Source organism: Struthio camelus, chromosome 8 (assembly GCF_040807025.1).
Source record: "Struthio camelus isolate bStrCam1 chromosome 8, bStrCam1.hap1, whole genome shotgun sequence".
Taxonomy (NCBI): domain Eukaryota; kingdom Metazoa; phylum Chordata; class Aves; order Struthioniformes; family Struthionidae; genus Struthio; species Struthio camelus.
Window position 1 is genome coordinate 31794786 of NC_090949.1, and position 18732 is coordinate 31813517.

The 18732-nt window shown below is 41.5% G+C and overlaps 1 protein-coding gene across 1 annotated transcript in view; it reads right to left on the reverse strand.

Moving 5' to 3' along the window:
- Positions 1–8953: 8953 nt before the first annotated feature.
- Positions 8954–18732, reverse strand: part of SLC1A7 (solute carrier family 1 member 7) — a 58578-nt gene continuing 48799 nt past the window's right edge. Inside the window, exons 8-11 of the mRNA XM_009683260.2 lie at positions 16449–16583; positions 12579–12678; positions 10119–10305; positions 8954–10009 (exon numbers count right to left, since the gene is read on the reverse strand). Coding sequence (XP_009681555.2) covers positions 9852–10009; positions 10119–10305; positions 12579–12678; positions 16449–16583 — 580 coding nt within the window. The 3' untranslated portion in view covers positions 8954–9851. The remainder of the gene's footprint in view (positions 10010–10118; positions 10306–12578; positions 12679–16448; positions 16584–18732) is intronic.

An 18732-nucleotide genomic window follows, 5' to 3' on the forward strand; every position in this document is an offset into this window, starting at 1 on the left:
GCTTCGGTAAAGTTTCTGTCTTGCTGTTGTTCGTCCGTGTGACAGTTGTGGGAATATCTCTGAAAATGTGTCCAGCAGACTGAGTAACAGTATGCAGTATAATATATGCAGTAGAATTTTTCAGGTAGTGTTTATCATCCATGTTAAGAGACTAAGTGAGACTAATGAAGCAAAAGAGATAAGTGAAAGTGTCAGTGTCTTAGGAGAAAACTGTTAAGCATCGAGAGAAATTTCCATATTTAGTTCAAGTCGGGAGGCTGTGCCTGCTGTCTTACTCTCTTGAAGCCTCTCCTGTTTTATGACGTTGAGTATTCTCAGCTCCTGTTGAAATCATGGAAAATAAAGAAATCGAGGAAAAGTAGAAAATTTTTAGAGGTACCTGGACTGCAAGTTTCCTATTTGATTTTAATGTCCTTCATCTGAGCGAGCTGATCAGTTTGAGGAAATGGTTTATTCTTATGAGGATTTCTGGTTGAACACGTGTTGTTTTGCATAGTGTATTCCAGGATTTACTTGCGGATATAGTTGACTTAACTTTTCACCAGCTGTTTTTCTTGCTGGAGAAGATCTAGTTCCACACTCTCCCTTTGGATTTCTGTAGCACATGACCGTAACTGCAAGTTGCCAGTTTCCAACTTAGGCAATTCAACACGGTCACGGATCATAGGAGGAAGAGTTACTTCCTGAACCAAACAAAAGCCTGGCCCTAAATAATTACAAGAAAACACATATTTGAATATCAGGTATGCAGATGAGTGATGAAATACCCTTCCAGCTGACTTTTGGAATAGATTTATATGTAGAACGTTTACAGAACATAGATCAAATCAATTATCCCATCCCCTGCAAAGCCTGGTGGCAGCTTTGCCAATCTTCGGTGAAACAACCCAACTTACTGTATTCCGAAATAAGTTGAGAATTTGTAGATTTGTACAGTTTTATACACAACCCTTTGATTGTCTTCAAACTTGCATCTCTTGCGCTGTGATCTCAAGAGCAGTCAGATGCCCCAGACTCCCTTTGAACTGCTTGAGAGCCTGGTGTGTTGGATGCCGCTCAGGTGCCTTTAACCACCTTGTAGAATCAGGCCCAAGCTTTCAAGGTCATATTTACAGTGTCAAACTTCTTAGGCATTGAATGAAGGAAGCTTGTCTACAGTTTAAGGTGTGTCCTGTCTGAAGTGTGTCCTGTAGACCAGTATAGTCTGAAGCAATTTCAATGAAATCTAAGAAACTCTTTATTATTTATGTCAAAATACCTGCACTCTGAATCTGTCCTTTAAAAGGGATGGTTCCCAGCAAAAAAAAAGAGACGCACCACCCTATTCCACCCCCAAATAAAAGCCTCAAAACCACCTGTCTTTTGATCGTCCTGTAAGAGAATGATGAGGGAGAATCATAGGCTTAATCCTCCTTTCTCTTTATCAGGTATCATCATTAGCACCTATACAAATTGGACATTAATCTGTCAAACCAAGGCGGTAGGGTTTGCTTCTTAATTTCACAGGGATAAGAGGCTCCATGAGAGATGGTAGGGCCAAGTCAGACATCCATGGCACTAAGCCCCTGTGTTTCTCCTTGCTGCAGATGATGCCTGTAAGCCCCAGGCCAACCCAGACCTTCAGTGGCGCAGGGCCCAGGGACAGGGGCTCCTTAAATTATGCCTTTTATTGAAGATGAGACTTGGGAAGTTGGCCTCTCCTTAGACCGCAGAGGTGGACCAGTAAGAGACAACATAGCCATCTTTTTCATTTAACTTTCTTCCTTTGAATTGCTCAGATTTCAGGGAAAAGAGGAAGAGAAAGCTCCTAATACTTAGATATACATATGGATAGTGACAGCTTCAAATCTAAAATACTCAGTTGGCAGTTTAATTTCTAAGTACGCGTTTGCACGTGCCTGGTATTCAGGCAAACAGAGATCTGAGTTTATTTGGTGTTTTTCTTTCAAAGGCCACGCTTCCTCAACACAAAAGAGGGAAAAACTGGGATTTGTTTGAGCTCAGATACAGTTTTTCAGTGCAACGAGGGTGCAGATGCGGCGCCTAGGCTGTGAAAGACCCTTTGGGTGCCAAAAATAGTTTTTATTCCAGGTTCAGCTCCCAAACCTCCTGGGTTGGGGCCCTGAGTGCTAGTGCCCTGCCACTGCCCCGGGTGCCCTGTCCCAGCGTCTCTGCCAGGTAACTCTGGGGACCTGGTACTGGGGGGCTTGTGGGCAAAAATGACCAAGGAGAATTGCGTTTTCTGCTGAGGTTTGAGGACCTGCTGGGCCCATCCCTGGCAGCTCCCCTGTGGGGAGCGAGGTGGTGGCATGAGCGGAGGGGCGCCCGGCCCCGCGGCGATGACGACGGCAGTGTGGGTGGCATGGGGGGATGCCAGCAGCCCCGGGGCTGGGGCTGGCGAAGCACCTTTGCCCTGCGGTGAGGGTGCCCCGAGGGCCATGCCATCTGGCTCCGCTGCATCCTCCCTAGGTTGAAATATTTGGGGTTTGAGTGTTTAATGAAAAGTAGCAGCTTTCCAGAAAAAGGAGATGCTCTTCTAAGGGAAAATGAGTTTGGGGGAAAAAAAACCCCCAAAACTACCAAAGGGAAACTTTTGACCAGATTTCTGTCAGGGATGTGGCCAGGGCGGGAGGCAAAGCCCTGGCTCAGCAGGGGAATCGGCAGCAGCCCCCAGTGAACCTGCCATTACTGGTGTCGGGGAGCAACGCGGCGTCTTGACAGCCTGGCTTTGCCCAGGTGCAATGAAGTCTCCCCTGGTGTGCGGAGAGAGCCACCACCGTCCTCCTCCTCCTCCTCCTCAGAAAGCGAAGCTGCTTTGGGGACTCAGAGGATTTTTCCTCCTTTTTCGGAGATAGCAGACAGAAATTTTATGGGTAGCTACCTATCTTGTTAAAACTGCCTTTATGCTCTGTTATTTCCTCCTGCAGCGTTGCTAGGTAATCTTCACGATAAGAGCAAATGTTGTCTGCCCTGCTGTAAAGAGCTGCAACCTGCTCTTCTCTATACGCACTTAGTGATTCAAGCCAGCTGGCAGAGACGGAGTCGGAGCTTCGTACCCGTTCGCTTTTCAAGTTGTTCCGGCTTAGTTTACCACGTCGCCATCTCTACAAGAGCTTTGTCGCCATGTTGACCCAACCCATGACTATCTTATTGATTTGACTTACAAAAAAGTGGAAATCTATAATAATACTTTTACATAATATTTTATAGATAATGTTTTTGTTGGGAAGCAGTCTCTTGGAAAGCTGACACGATTCACTCCTTTTTGAGGCAACCCACCTATGGCCATGCCATCCAGAAGAAGCGGTGATCCAGCAGAAAGCAGTCTGAATGTTAACTCTGGTGGCATGCCTCGGGGCCTATCAATTGCTTCCACTCTATCCAGTGATATTGGAGAGTCCTTTTTGCTGGATCTGGGAATAGTTGTCCTAAAAACTTAACCATGTTTAGAGTTTTATATAATTTATCCTTCTTTATTCCAGGTGTTTCTTTTTTAATGGGATTAATTTATGGAGGCCAGTGGCAGCACTTTATTATGTTGCTAATGTCAAACAGTGTACAAATTCCCTGAAGAAGTCGGTTTCCTTAAAAGAGGAAAATATTGGTGTGCCCTGCAGCTCTGAGTCATACTAGTGTGAAGTCAGCCAGCTGTAAGAAGTAAGCGGAGGCAGGGGATAATGAATGTGTTCTAATAATCGACTATATGAAGTGTTTCCATAAAAATTCTTCAGTAGTGTCCAAGGTCGTTAAACAGTCTATTGGTAAAGAAGCCCTTCCTTAAATGGGTTTGAAACAGGCTGTTTTGGTAAATAATTGTACAGACTATCTGAGTTTTCCCCATGGTAATTCCAGAATCTGTTTTTTAGCATGTGATTATGATACTGTGAAGAATGTTGGTTTTGATCAAAAATTCCCATTGATTTACTATATTACCAGCTCCAGTTCCAGACAAGGAATGAATCTGAGTCTCATGCTTTTATAACCTCAGATATAACTGCGTATTTGTTGACAGTCAAAGAAATTTGTTTTTAAAAATCTTTATTTAGGATATTTCTTTTCTACAGAATTAAAATTAACTTTGATGGCTTACGTAGCACTCCAGACCTCTCCCCTTGTTTGTGCTGATCCTCTCTACCAGGGCTGTTAAACTCAACTGCAGCAGTAGGATAAAACCCAAAACGTTTTACTGACATGCTCAAGACAGGAGAGTTGCTACCCCACGATGCCCCCGCATTGTCCACAGCTGCAAAGATCGGGCCTTGGAAGACTCACTTGGGTGGTTCCCACCTGCTTTTACAGAGAGGGTAGGATCAAAACCTCTGGGATGCTGATGATCCTCCAATACCTGTGTGCAGATTATTTGAGCAAAAAGTACAGTATGAGACCTTATTTTAGTCCTAAGTACAGCACCAGTGAGAAAACAACAATCCAGAACAAGCCAAGTCGCTGCGGAAAACCTATCCGGCAGAGGAGAGCTCTGAGACTTCCTTCCCGAGCTTTCTGCGAGAGCTAGGTCCAACCACAGTTTTGGATGCAAAACCCTCCTGTCCGTTTTGACTCCTTTCTCCCCACACATTTGATTAGGAAAGATTTCATGTCAGAGAAATGCTTTCTTCTATTAAAAAAAAAAAAGAAGATTGGATGAATTATTCTAAAATGAAGGGCATACTGAGTTAACTCTCAGTAAACTATGAACTACACAAGTCTCTGCACTTTGAGTTAGTTTACAAGAAAATTCATGAAAAACAAAAGAACTATTTAAAGTATTTTAATGGAAAAGAATATGGAAGATCAGAGGTGAAAATATTTAGTTTGACTTAGTTCTGTGTAATTTCCACGTTTTTAATAGCTTAGTGGTAAAACCCAATAAAACCACTAGAAGCAATGAAATCATAATGAAACATCTCAAGGTCAGTCTTTTTTTTCTTTTGGTTTTGCCATCTAGCCCATATAGTATTTGCAGCAGCTGTAACGTGAGATGTCACTGAACATAAAACACTTCTTATTTTGCTTCCCCTGCTTTTTCCATCTTATTAAAATACCCTTCTTTGGGGGGGGAAAAAAAGCTAGAGAGATTATGTCCTTATTAGGAAGGTTCAAAAGCAACAACTAACTACAGTAAGCTTCATGTGGTGGGTCAAATTCTGGCTTTCACTTAGTATTTGTGTGTAGACACATAGAAACATATATTTCATTCCTAAATGAAATGCAGATACCCCTTTGTGATGAGGGAGGACTGCTTTTACAGAAACAGCCACAGAACTCCATGCCTTACAGAAGAAAAACTCTTACGATGGCGCCTGAAATGCAAAACTGATCTGTCCTGAGCACATCTGTAGTTCTCAGTGGCACGGGAAGTCTAGGTTTTAAAATAATTTTTAATCAAAAGCACCTCAGCAGCAATACTTGCTCGTTGTGCTGGACCCATGCCTCAGCACTACTCTGGAAGGCAGGACGGTCTGCTTTGCCACCAAAAACTTGGTCGGAGTACAGACGAGTTTCATCGTATCACAAATACGAGCAGGAAAAGAGTTAAATACATAATCTATTCCTGTAGTTTTCTGAGAGTGAGAGGTGGCCCAAGAACTGGCTGTAAAGGGTACCTGCGGGTACCTGTGAGCCTGTCTGCTTTCTCTTTAGTAGTGGCTCACAGGCAGAAGCTGCGCGAGGAGAGGGCTGGCTGGCTCCATCCCTACATCCCCCAGCTCTTGGTATCCTCTCATCTCCAAGCCAGCAAGGAAAGAAGAGGTTTGACTCTAATGCAGGACAAGAGGTGGTTAAACACTTTTCTTCCTCTCAGCTACCCCACACAATACTCACCATCTTGTCTTCCTGAAGCTTTCTTTATCCCTTCTCCAAAATTCTCTCAGCAACAAATGGCTGTGTTTTTAGTTTTAAGGCCTATAAAATATCTGAAATATTTTATAGCCTCAGCTGTGCCAAACCCAGTCCCATGCATCCTCTCCTAGGCTATGGAGAAGCAACCAGAAGCAACCATTATTAACTTACAAACGATGGAATCAGAGTTTTTGTCACTGACAACAGGGTCCTGGCGACTCCGGTGAATATTCAGGATAGCGATCCAGTGCTTGCAAGGAGATGGAAATGGATAATCCCAGGTAATCATACGAGTCCTTATTAATGTGTTATGTAACAGTCTCAATCTTTAACTGATTTATTCTTGCCATGCAACGCCCTGTTGAATTAATAAACGATTTTTTTTCTCTGTTTTAGGTGAGAAACAAATCCCGCATTCTTGTGCTCACTTGCCCATGTTGGCATGGGAAGTGTGGAGCAGCAAAGAATGAATTGAACTAAAGCAGAACCATCCTTTCTGTTTTACTGATCCCTTCCATTTTAGGTTATGTGGGACAAACCCTCTTATAAATTCCAGAGGTATCAATCAGTACGCTTCAAAGCAGACAGTGGGGAATGTAATTTTGAGCACGTTGCCTCCTTAATTGTACATGAAATCAGAGGCTAAAGTGAGAAGTTTAAGACATGCAGTTCATTTACTTCTCACCCTTAATGAAGTGAGGTGTTAAATTTGTCTGTTTTGTAGCCTCTTTTTTGAATAGTCAAAAGTCAGGTCGTTTTCCAGCCATTAATATTGCATTAATATGTGCTCCCCCACTTCAAGATAAGTAATAGTAGCATCCTCATGGAAAATCCTCCTCTGCTTTGTCTCCTCGCTGCATTTAGTCCTCAGCTGGAGGGCTGTAAGTCTGATCTCAGCCAGTTTAGAGCCTGAAGGGGAAAACTATCCATTCCTCATTGCCACTGTGACTGTAATGCAAAATAGTCGTCTTGATGTAAAAATGCACGTGGCTTTCAGTGGCAGCATAGCCATAGGAGTGCTTAGCACGCACAAGATCAAAGGCAGCCTGCGGTTTTCAGATGCAGTTCAGTTCCCAGATTACACGTTTCACTTGCACACATCAACCACCTTCTGTTTGCAGTTACCCTGTTTTTATGAAAAGTAGAAAAGTCAGAGGTCATTTCAAGGCTATCCATCTGGCTGGCTGGCAGTTCTGCTGTTGTTAAAAAGGGAGTAAAATTAACGTTAATGTTGTAGAATTGAAAGAGAGAGCTCTTCACATGGTGGCATTACAGCAGTGCTGCATTTTCTAAATTAGAATTGCTTGCATGGCATGGAGGGAGTCTTTCTGTAGGACTTTGTATTTCAGCTAACTAGGTCATCTTATTTGTATGTTGGGATAGATACTCAGGTGATACAAATAAGCTTAGCTGCAATTAAGCCAATTAAGTGACATCAATTAAGAGTAGCTGAGAACATGAGTTAACTGCATTAGTTCCATAAATTTCTGTATGTTAGGTTGGCTGTCAAAAGCTCTTGGGTGTTTCTTTGGTAGTTGGGTCAGTGGGATACCTCTGTGTCCTCTTCCCCCCGTTCTGATTCTTGCACAAGGATCAGTTACAGCAGCGTAATACTTCAAAACTTCCTTGGTGTTGGCAAAACCCTCAAGGACCTGTTTTAAGCTGTCTTTAATGATGTTTTGTGCCACAACAGTGGTGCAAATTAACCAGCATAAAGCTAGTGTCTCTGATAAGCACATATTAATTCTGGTAATTCCCCATGTTATTGCTGCCATTGTATAGTATATCCTCCTTCTTAATCTCCTTCTTTCCTCGCTCAGTGCCCTCCCCTAGTGACTCTTGGGTGTACTTGGAATGGCTAAATTTCAAGGCAACTTCAACATACTGCTGAATGTTGCCAGTTAAGAAAAGTTTTCTTTCCACATATACTTGAATTTATTCCATGCAGACGGTTGTAATTAGTGATTGATTTTTGTATAAATGTTTTGAGACTATAAGGGTCACATGCTTTCTTTGTGCACTGAAAATAGGAGAAACATGTTTACCAATACAAAATATACACTCTAACCTATCGTCAACAACTTCATTATTTTAGCTGGACAAAAGTGCAATACATAGCTGGAAAACGTGAACAGATTCCTACATGCAAGTGTGACAGGGAACCTACCGCCAGCCCACCTGCACCATGTATCAAGCTACTTGACAACAAGCGCTGCCAGACAGAGCAAACAGCTAACGCGGGGAAAAGCTTAGAGCGGGCATTACTGTAACCTCAGGGTTTCCCTTTCCACAGCGGGGTCTTGTGTTCTTAGTGCTCCCAAAAGAGTGCAAATCATTGAAACATTCACCACCAAACAGTAGCTCCAAGCAACAGCAGTGTCTCACTGAGGTAAAGGTAAGTTTTGGCTGGTGTATTTTTTAGGGTGAATGGGAAGCACATACTGGTATAAAAGCTGAGTTTTAAAGATACCAGCAGTGTTACATAAAAAAGTAATGCATTTCGAATTGCAAAGCAAGACTGAAGAAGTCTATGAATAGGATTTGGATGCAGAAAGTTAATTTTAAAATACCCTTCCTGCCTGTTGACTCTATAAAAAAGAGTGTTACTAAATGGCTGAACAAATGAAAAATGCTAGTCAGGCCTCTGCCACATGGAAGCAAAATCATTTGGACTGGATACCTCTGGAATTATAGGCAAATAAGATGCATTTGTTCTTTTCCAGCGTTACGTTTGAAATCTGAGACACCTGTATTAGAGCTGTCTGTGGCAACTAACGAGCGCACAACTACAGAAACAGTCCGAACAGGATCCCCCAAAGAAGAGGTGAATGTGCATATCTCAGGAAAAGTGTTCTCAGGAGTGTGAAGCACTTCTATTTCTGGGCTGTGCAGAAATTGTCTTTTTTGTCTGGGTTATTTTTTCCATGGGAGCAACGCATTGTAGTACCAGCCACATGTTATCTGGAACTGAGATGCCACAAGTGGCTAAATATAATTGGCATGAACTAGCATGCAATCTGTGTATCGACCCCCAGCTTTTCAAAAGTTCTCCTCACCTCCATTATCCTTTTTGGTAGAGAAATAAGACAACGCTAATAGTAGAAGTGAACAGACGGCCTGTTCTTGCAATGGCAGGTTTATTAAAAATGTTCTCTATTACAGACATTGGAAACAAACTCAGCAGATTTTATTGTAACTGAAAGATTCAGCAAACAGTTGAAAGGAAGTAACTTCCAATGTATTGAATTATGAAAAATAACAGGCCAGTTCCCACAGCAAACTCCCCACAAAACCCAAATATTACTCATCAGCCTTCGGTTCCAGTTTGTGTTCAGGCTGCCCGTCGAACGAAGCGTACAGTTCAAAAGCTTGAGCTTCGAGTTGATATGTATTTACAGTACAACAGCCTACAGGTTTCAGGAGAGGACACATTAGCACCAGTGCTCATGGATTGGAGTTAGCGTTGCCTCTGCCACTGCACGTGCATGGTACTGACTCTACCGGAGAGTTAGGTTAAAAAAAGGTTAATAAATCTGGCACTTGGAAGGCAAACTGTGCTCTGCAATGACCTAGGAGTTCTGTGATACGTATCACGCTTGAGTGCCTGTCTCTGAAGGCTGCCCATCAGAATTAACTTAATGTGTTTTCTTGCAACAATGAATATTTTGCTTCCCCTTAGTTTGAGGTGTTACTTAGTAATATATATAAAACCTTGAGATCAGGAAATCAGCGTGATTTTTCTTACTGCTCTTCCAAAACTAAGCATGAACTCTTTATTTAGCAAATAGGAGACAAAATTAGCATCTTCAGCTGTTTTGGTGAAACGTTTTCATGCAGCAAAAAATCTACATAAATACAGTGTTCATAATTACTGAGATTCACAAAAAAGGCTTTTTTGGAAAATCAAAAAGGGTTTAAATAAAAAAACTTTAAAAAAAAGGAAAAAGGAGTGTCAAATACTATGTTGGAGTCACATGAGTTTGTGCAGAGGTAAAAGAGAAGCTGTCCGTTAGTTAATTTCTCAGTATTAAAATCTTCCACCTAAAGAAGCCCGTGTCTCTTGCAAGCCGCGTGCCTTTCCTGACGTTCACAGCTGGTCTCCTAGCTCCAGTACAAGCCGAGTGGCCATAATTCCACATTTTCTGTTCAAGGCAAAGAGTCCCTCTTCCAGCTGTGAGGTAGAGATTGGGTATCAGGTCACTGGGTATGAGATACCACCGAGTGCAGCAGTTACACATTCGTTTCTAGTTCATTTATTTCAATAGTGCAGTGGTCCTTACTGTTGGATTTCTTCATGTGGTTCTCCACTGGACTTTCTTCTTGCTCCACTTGTACAGGTATGTGGTGCTGAAACCCTTTCCCTGTTTCTGGTCCCCGAGATTCATTCATGGTCTTCACACAGCCATTTCGCTGGCAAGCCACAATCTGCTGGATGTTAAGAGGCTTAGATTCACAGATCAATGGCACCTGCATGAAAAGCAGGAAGATTTGGGATGCTGCCACTGTTTGCTCTATTCAACAGGAAAGAAATCTTTACTTGGAAAGTTTGTGCTCTGCTTTACTTTCACCAGGATTATCTAGGGCTTCCATAGACTGCCAGGACCTGTTTCGCATGTACACTAAGGCATCTTTGCACCATCTGGGTGAAGTGAAAGAGACTCTAGGTCTCTAAAAATGCAAATTCTGTCACAACTGTAATTTAACTTATACCCACAGTAATAACTGTTCGCATCAGTAAAGTGATATAAGCAGTGTAAATAAAGACCAGAATTTCTGGATCAAGTTTAAAAGATATGAAACCTTAACAACCAATATGCTGAGCTTTGGGCAGTGCTTGCTTTGGAGCACTATTACATAGACCAGTAAGTCATCCGATGCCACCTTCTGCCTTTCTTCTAGCTTTATTAACCAGCACCTGTCTTTGCAGTTTGTGCTATTTCAAAAGAAATAAAGAGGATTTTATTGACTGATTCATAAGTTATATATTGAAGTGCCCTTTGAGTCAAACCAGAAGTTCTGAAGGGGAAAATAAGATGTAAATACTGGCAGAGAGAAGCAGTGGGCTTGCAGCTGAGAAAATTTGACCTTTGGGTATACATTACTAACGCCATGAATTATGCAGCCAAAACGCATGGCAGACTAATGGTATATTTTAATATAATTATCAAGCATGATGCAAAGAAAAAAAATCTCATCACAGATGACTAAATAATCCCTTGAGAGGGATTTTATAGTCTTGAAACATCCCTTTTTGAGTGACGCCTGCTGAAATCTGAGCACCCTGCTCCAGGACTAAGTTCTAAATGCAGCAATAAAACATAAAGGAGGCCTGTGTTTGCAGGAAGCCAGGCTACTCTGCTGATTTTGTAACTGAGGACATACCTTGCCATTGGGCTGTATACTTAGTTTTTGTAATTGGCTATATATGGAGTCAATGCATTCAGGCCTAATCCTACTGTTAGTAATTACTGCAGTTGCTGAATACCTCAGAGGATAAGGCATTTCTTTCTGTATAAAACTTGAAAGAGCCAGAATTTAAATGGATGGTCCAGGAAGGCACAAGAATGGGATTTACCTGCAAGACTGGCTGTAAAATGGGAGAAATAATAACAGAAGTAACACTCTGCTATTATACTGTTGTTTTTAAGTTCTAACGATGAGTAGGTTACTATAGATAACACACAGGAGTGAAAGAAGATTAGTCCCTGTGAAGATGCTTTTCTGTATAAAATATCCCGTCCCTGTGGAAGGAAGCCAGTGAGGATCTGCCATTAGATGAAATGGTTGGGGATTAGCACCTACCTCCGAGAGCAATGGGCTGATGGAGGTAGGGCAGGAACCTCCTCTGAGGAGCGATTTGAAGGAAGAGTATGAGAAGCAGATCCAGGTATATGGGAAGACTGAATGATGCACGCCAAGAAAGAAGGAAAAAATGTATGGGAGAAGAGGGCAGAATCTGGAGGTATATGTTGTACAGAGAATACAATATAGAGAAGGAAAAGCAAAGACATAAAGAGGGACTTATATTCAAAGCAGAAGGCATGAGGATGCCTGAGAATCAAGTCTAGAAAGGAGCAATGAGTTTGTGGTAGCCCAGAAGGAAAATTATTGCAATAGTGGCATCAAATTATGCTAAAATAATGGCCTGAAATGCCCAGGCTTTTGTTGTGAGCTTATTAATTATGCATAAACACACTTACAGATACCTTTACCTCCCTCTGCACATGCAAATACTGTTGTTGGTCCCATTTGAGAAGCAGCACACCCGAATGGGCCTGTTCCTGGTGCATTGGCAGGACTGTGTGGCTGCTCCTGTGCTGCGCCAAGCCCCGCTCTGTCAGATGCAGAGCAGGGCCAGAGGCAGCACTGCTCCTGGGGGGGGAGGGGGGGAAGGGGGGGGTCAGCACCCCTGCCTCCCCTTGGCTGTATGACCCGCGATGCCTGTGATCACACACAGCAGGTGACTACACACTTCTTCCGGCTAAATTGCTCTGTGTGCAACACTTCTGCTTCGGGTTCCTAAAAAACTAGAGCGATTTGAATCTGAGAGGCTTTTTGCATGACCTCCTGGAAAAGGACCCCTCCGCCCCACTGGCAAGGCAGCGCATTGCCCAGTTCTGTCCTCTGTCCGAAACATCTTTTACAAACCAGCTGCAACAAATGCAGGAGGCCAAGAGCTCGCGGGTTCCTTGCCGCAATATAGGGCTCCCACTGGCCCACGGAGGCCATGGCGCTGTTACCTCGTCACCGTCCTTGATGAACTCCTTCCGGCAGATGTGGGCCATGATCCCAGCCGCCAGGGCATCTCCCAGGACGTTGATCATCGTTCTAAACCTGTCTCTGGCAAACGAAACAGTGCTGCTAAGTTGTTGGCTCTGGCAGTACCTTCCCATGCCTTCATCGCTGCAGTATTTATAGCTGAAAGCTGTTTTGGCTGTATTTTTATGAGCTAACTAGTTTAGAAATAGAAGTTAGGAGTTTGGCATGGGAAAGCTGCCAGTTCCTTAGCTAGGCTTGGGTTTTTCCAGCCTGTTGTGTGCTCTGTGCCCTGTGCTGCCACCTCTCGCAGTTTGGAGCTGAGTTAAGCAGCGCAGCTATGCCTCCCTGCATGTGCAAACTGATTCAGTGCTTCAGAGGTTTGATGCAGCAGACCAAGACTGCATCTGCATCTCAGTTTTTGTGTTAAGGCCCAGCGCTACGGCCTGACCTGGAGGCTGTTGCTGCAAATGTCATGACTCAAAGCAGAGGGCAGCCAGTACAACCAATATCTTGAATTAGCTATTAAGGATAAGCTATTCAGCTATTAGCTATTATATTATATTATATTATATTATATTATATTATATTATATTATATTATATAGCTATTAGCTATCCTATGATCTCAGCAAGCAAAGTGCTAGTTAAGAAGACTGTTGTATTGGTAGAATTTGCCGAATACAATTTGCAGCTTTTCAGAAGATTGCAGAATAACTACATTTATGAACTATGCAGGGAGTGACTGCATCTAAACTATGTTCATTTCTGAAAAAGCTTTGTTTGTTATGGCTATCAGGGTCTCTTAAAAGACTTTTCATTTTCAATTATAATTTTTTTTCCAATTTAGCTTTGTATGTTTGACAGCACTTCGTAAATAATCACTTTCACTGATTCATTTACTCATAAGGGACCAGTTCTGCCCTGTTTAAGTCCTCTACCCACCATTTAAAAAAATAAATCTATAAAAAATTGACTGTATAGCCACAAAAGTCAGGGGTTGTCATAGACAGGTGTTACATGAAACTACTTGTAACCTATTAATTAAAATTGATGAGATTTCAACAGACTGTATAGTTTGTAAGTCTGAAATATACTAAGTCCCTTCCAAGGAAAACATACACATCTGAAAACTGTGTCCTATTGGTAACTTAATTTATAAATGTGGGTTATAAAACAGATTCTAAACTCTCCAGATGTTTGGCTTATTAAAGCAAATGACAATCCAACATCAACAACGCTCAGACTTCAGATCATGTACCTTAATATAGAACAAAATTTAAACTGTGTGCTGGTTTTTTTTCCATATATTTCAGGCATGTATTCTATATGTGCAAATATTGATGGAATTGCATGCCTAGTTAGCATGAAGAGTTTCTGCACTAACAGTTTCTTTGCATGCCGTTATCCAAAGTGTACATGTAATTGCAAGTAACTTCACTGATAATATTTGATAGCCAAGACATGTTTGCTGGATCTAGGACCCTGTTCTAGACTTGTTTACTGAATTCATTTTTCTGATCCCTGCTGTTCTGATTTTGAGTTTTGCCCCTGAGGAAGATTTTCATAAGTGAATTCAGGATAGATGTTCCTGTTACACACAGACTTCCCAGTGTTGTTTTTTTTTTTTCTTAATTGATCATCAGATGTTGATTTTTGGAAAGCTATTCTGGATTGTTAATTTTGGATTGCACAAAGTCAGTTGTGTTGGGGAACACAGCTCCAGAGTTTGCTGTCTGTTCTGGGCTCTGCTTAGGAACTGCTCTGAAGACAGAGTTTTTCTGAGGAAATAGAGCACCATGTTGAAACTCTTGAGAAAATGGGATTGCTTTGCACATTGTTTGGCCAGTTATGTGCTATGTTTGTACAGAGCAGATTGCACTATCTATGAGTAGAAGCACACTGTACAACATTGATGTTCCTCCGTTAAGAGGTCAACCTGCTGCTGGTGGCATTTATTTCAGTGCAAATAGCTGTACCATATGTTACCATGGTATTTTAGATTTAGATGATATTATAATTAAAGATGAAAACTTTTACCTTGTATTTAACAAGTTGGCTGAGAAACGTTCTGATTTTTTTCTTTTTTGTCTAGGCACCAGATAAAGGTATGAAGTTCAGATACATGTTATGGCTCCCTAAATGAGTTGTAGTACCTGCAGTGCATTGTGATGGGATTTCAGTCTTGCGAGGTCACCTAAGCAACCTTCTTTAAGCATTCGTCATACTCCAGTACTTCCAAATCTAATACTGGAAATATTCGCCATGTCAAACATGATGACATTTTGCATCTGTAAGCTCATGAAACCACCAAGTGCCATAATAGAGAAAGTTTTTTTCCTATGAAAGGTCATCTGTAAAAGACTAGAAGCTGGGTGTGCTCCTTTGTCACTTTTTAATACCATCTGGAAATAAAACCTAGTGAGCTTTTGTCTGTTGTTCTGAAAGTTTTGCAAAATAAACAGAAATATAATTCCCATATATGCTGGAAGACTTACTGGAAAAACAATGAAATATTGATGTTGCAAGAGCTGGGGGAAAAGTGAGAGATATAGAGGGAAAAGGACTTTTGTAATACAACTTAAAATATTTTGGTTTTGTTGTGCTTTGTTAACTATTGAACTTCAGTGACTAGTATTAGAAGGACTGCTTTATTAAAACCTGAACTGCTCTTCCCAAGTTCAGGTGCCCACAACAAATATCATTTATCCTTCACAGAAGAATATCTCGGATATTCCTAAAATAAACATCTTAAAAATGCATACAACACAACCCTCATGACTCCGATTAGTAATAAGAATAGTATTCTATTACCCAGAACATGAAAGTAAACAATTCCTTATTCCAATTCTTTGTAGAGAAATTCTGTGGTTTAAAATTGAATAAAATAGGAAATAGAATGAACCTGTAGTAACATTTTACCCAGAAACTTGATGTGATGAAACTCACACTCAGTGTGTGTATTAAGATGAGTAATGAAAAAATAGATGATGTTTTATTTAGATTAAATAAGAAATGGAGATTCTGGACCCTTAAATCAATTTCAGTGTGGATACATACATTGCCTTTTCCTTGACAATGTTAGAACCTGTTAGCTTAACTGATGCAACAGCATATTACTGTGCCTGAACATGAACACCAGATGAGTTAAGAAAAAGTCGAATGCAGCTTTATATAGAACTGTATAATCAATAATTAGAAGTGCTAGTGAGCTGGGACCACTATTTTGCCGTTCATGTTCCTAGTCAGGGATTCAAAACTGCTTATGTGGCGTATGGACATCTACATAACAAGATAAAACTCCAAATAAACCACTTCTTATGATTTTTAAGGTGGCTGTTTTCACGAGTGACAGGTATGTCTTATTCTGAGTGTGTTAAGCTCAACCCTCTGCTTTTGCTGGCTAGGTACAACCTCCTCCCTTGTCTGATTATCTTTCTGGATAAAAATCTTAAGCTTTCCTGTGATCTGACTTAAGCTAGCTATTTTGGTCTACTTCTCCTTCCCCCCAATTGATCATTGTCCTCTTTAGAACAATTTTATATATATCAAAAAACTGCTGTGGCAACCTCTTTCATCCTGCTCTGGCTTTAAACTAAAACTCTGTTCCTTCTGCCTTTCTTCGTCAGTCATGTTGCCCAAGTCTCATCTAGACCCTCATTTGCCTGCAACTTTTTACAGTATAGTGCCCACTTGGAAAAAATACTTAATGGGAAGCCACATTAGCACTGTTTCAAGCAAAATAATTACTTCCCATGCCTTTTACATATATTTTTATGACTGTATCCCTGGAGAACGTTTGCCTTTTTAGCAATATTGCCACACTGGAAACCTCAAAAGCTTAAAGTTACTTACAGTGCCCAGTCGACCGCAATAATTAACGTGATGTCATCTGTGGGGAGTCCAACCGAGGTCAGAACAATGACCATTGTCACGAGGCCAGCTTGTGGGATACCTGCGGCACCTATGCTGGCAGCCGTTGCTGTGATACTTTAACAGAGAAAGCAAGGAATTAGCTTTAACTCTGCCAGATCCCTCTGCAAGAAACACCACCACATTTCTACAGGCGCTTTGCTGAGCCAGAAACAGAAACCTTCTTGTACAAGCCACTGCAGGGAGGTGCCAGTGTTTGGTGGACACAAGCCAGTTCAGAGAGCAAGGAAAGGCCAAACTATCTGTCCAGTGCTCAGTTCTCACCCTCTACCTTGCAGCCTCAGCTCTGGTGAGGAAATTCTGTGTTATCTCTTAAACCTTCTGGTGAAGAGAAAGAGGGGCAGCAAGGCTCCTCTGAGTCATGTCAGCTTCTCACAGGTCATGGCACCACCCGGAGTCTCCGCAGCACTGTGCGCCACGAATCTGCCATCACTACTCATCCCAGCTTCACCCCTGGCAGCAGAGCTCCCGGCAGGCACATCCCGGTTGTCGTTGGCAGCTCCTGCGCCAGGCAAGTGCGCCGCTGGCGGCAGCCAAGGCCTTTAGTGCCAATCTGTCCCAAAGAGGCTGGGCCAAGGGTGAAGTTCTTGTGTAGGACGTGGCTTTGCATACTTGGATCTAAATATGAAGCAAGCATAAATGTGACGGTACATCTTCAGTTTCTGGAAAGTATTTCTGCTTGACCTTCACACCATTTTTTCAGCGAGGCAAGCAGAAATGAATGGGAGGCCAGGGCAAGAGTGGACCTGGCAGGCTTAACATTTTTTTTTCATCACTGCTATTTTTAGGGGAGAGATTTCATTCCTTTTTCCAGGAGAAAAACTGACTGGATATATTCATTTCCTCCCATTTGGCCACTTTCAAGGGCTAGGCCATCCAGCAGAAAGACAAAAAACATAATGATGTTGACAATTGTAAAAGGATGACATAAAGCATATACACTGATAATCCACCACATTCATCAGTCCAGAATTTCAGCGCTCTTGGCGAAAAATTAAGCCTCATCCTCCTCCCGTGATGGAAAATGAGGGTAACAATATTCACCCATGTGGAAACTGAGACATAGAGATATCCAGTATCTTCCTCACAGCTGAACAGTGTATCAATATAGCAGCATTAGTATTTATAACTAGAACCTTTTTCTTCAATAAAGGAACACATTTGTACGTGGGAGTGATGGGGGAAGAGAAGGATTTAAAAATAAATTTTCGAAAAATTAGCTTGTACAGCATCCTAGTAGCAGTGTTTAGGCAGCGTTTAGATTGAAAGGAAGGGACAGAAGCTCAGTATTTGAATAAAAATTAAATTTAATGAGCATTAAAAGATTCTCAGATCAGTGCTCTAAACTGACTAGACCATTAGGACTGTTTCTGCCTCCTAAGTCATTTCAGGACAGATGGTCTTATGACTTAATTGGGAGCAAAAATAGGAATGTTTCACTAACATCGAACAGGCAAGCTCATCTGCTATTCCACTACATGTTGCCCTTAATGCAGATGCTTTTTCATATAATGTGTTCAGTTGATGAGAACAGGATCTTTACCTCTCAACCTGGATTTTGCAAACTATGAGCAAAGTAGACTGGTTTTGGGGGTTTTTTTTTCCTAACATTTTTTTCTTTTGGCAAAAATATCCTGGTATGGAGGAATATTTGGATTTCAAATTTTCAAATCTCCAAGTCCTAAAGTATCAAGGTCTGGAGCAGGTGTGGCCCATAGAATGTAGTTAGAATTTGGCTTCAGATATTCAAATGTTTAGGTGTTAGATCCACTCTGGTTTCCTATTTCCCTCCTTCTTTTGTAAGCTAGTGTTTCTATTTCTTTTTAGTTTTTTTTTCAATTTTCTTGGATTTTTTGGATCTTCCTTCGTATTTTCTTCCTCCTGTCTTTACTTCTGCCTGATTCTTATGTGCTAGCACTTAATATGGGCAATGAAAATAAAGAAATAAAATTAGGTTCTGCTAAGACAAACTTAGAACTTACCTTCTTTCCATTTACCATCACCTTCCCTGTCCTTATATTTTTCAAATCACCATTCTCTACTTGAAAGATGTATGTAATGTCTGCCCATGGTCTGGGCCATGTTTTGGGACCACATTCTAAAAACATCATCAAATGCAAAATCACTGAAGACTAAATTTTAGTTCATGGTCATTCCAATGATTTTTCTGAGGGTAAGACTGCCTAAAGCAAGAGTTCATATGGGC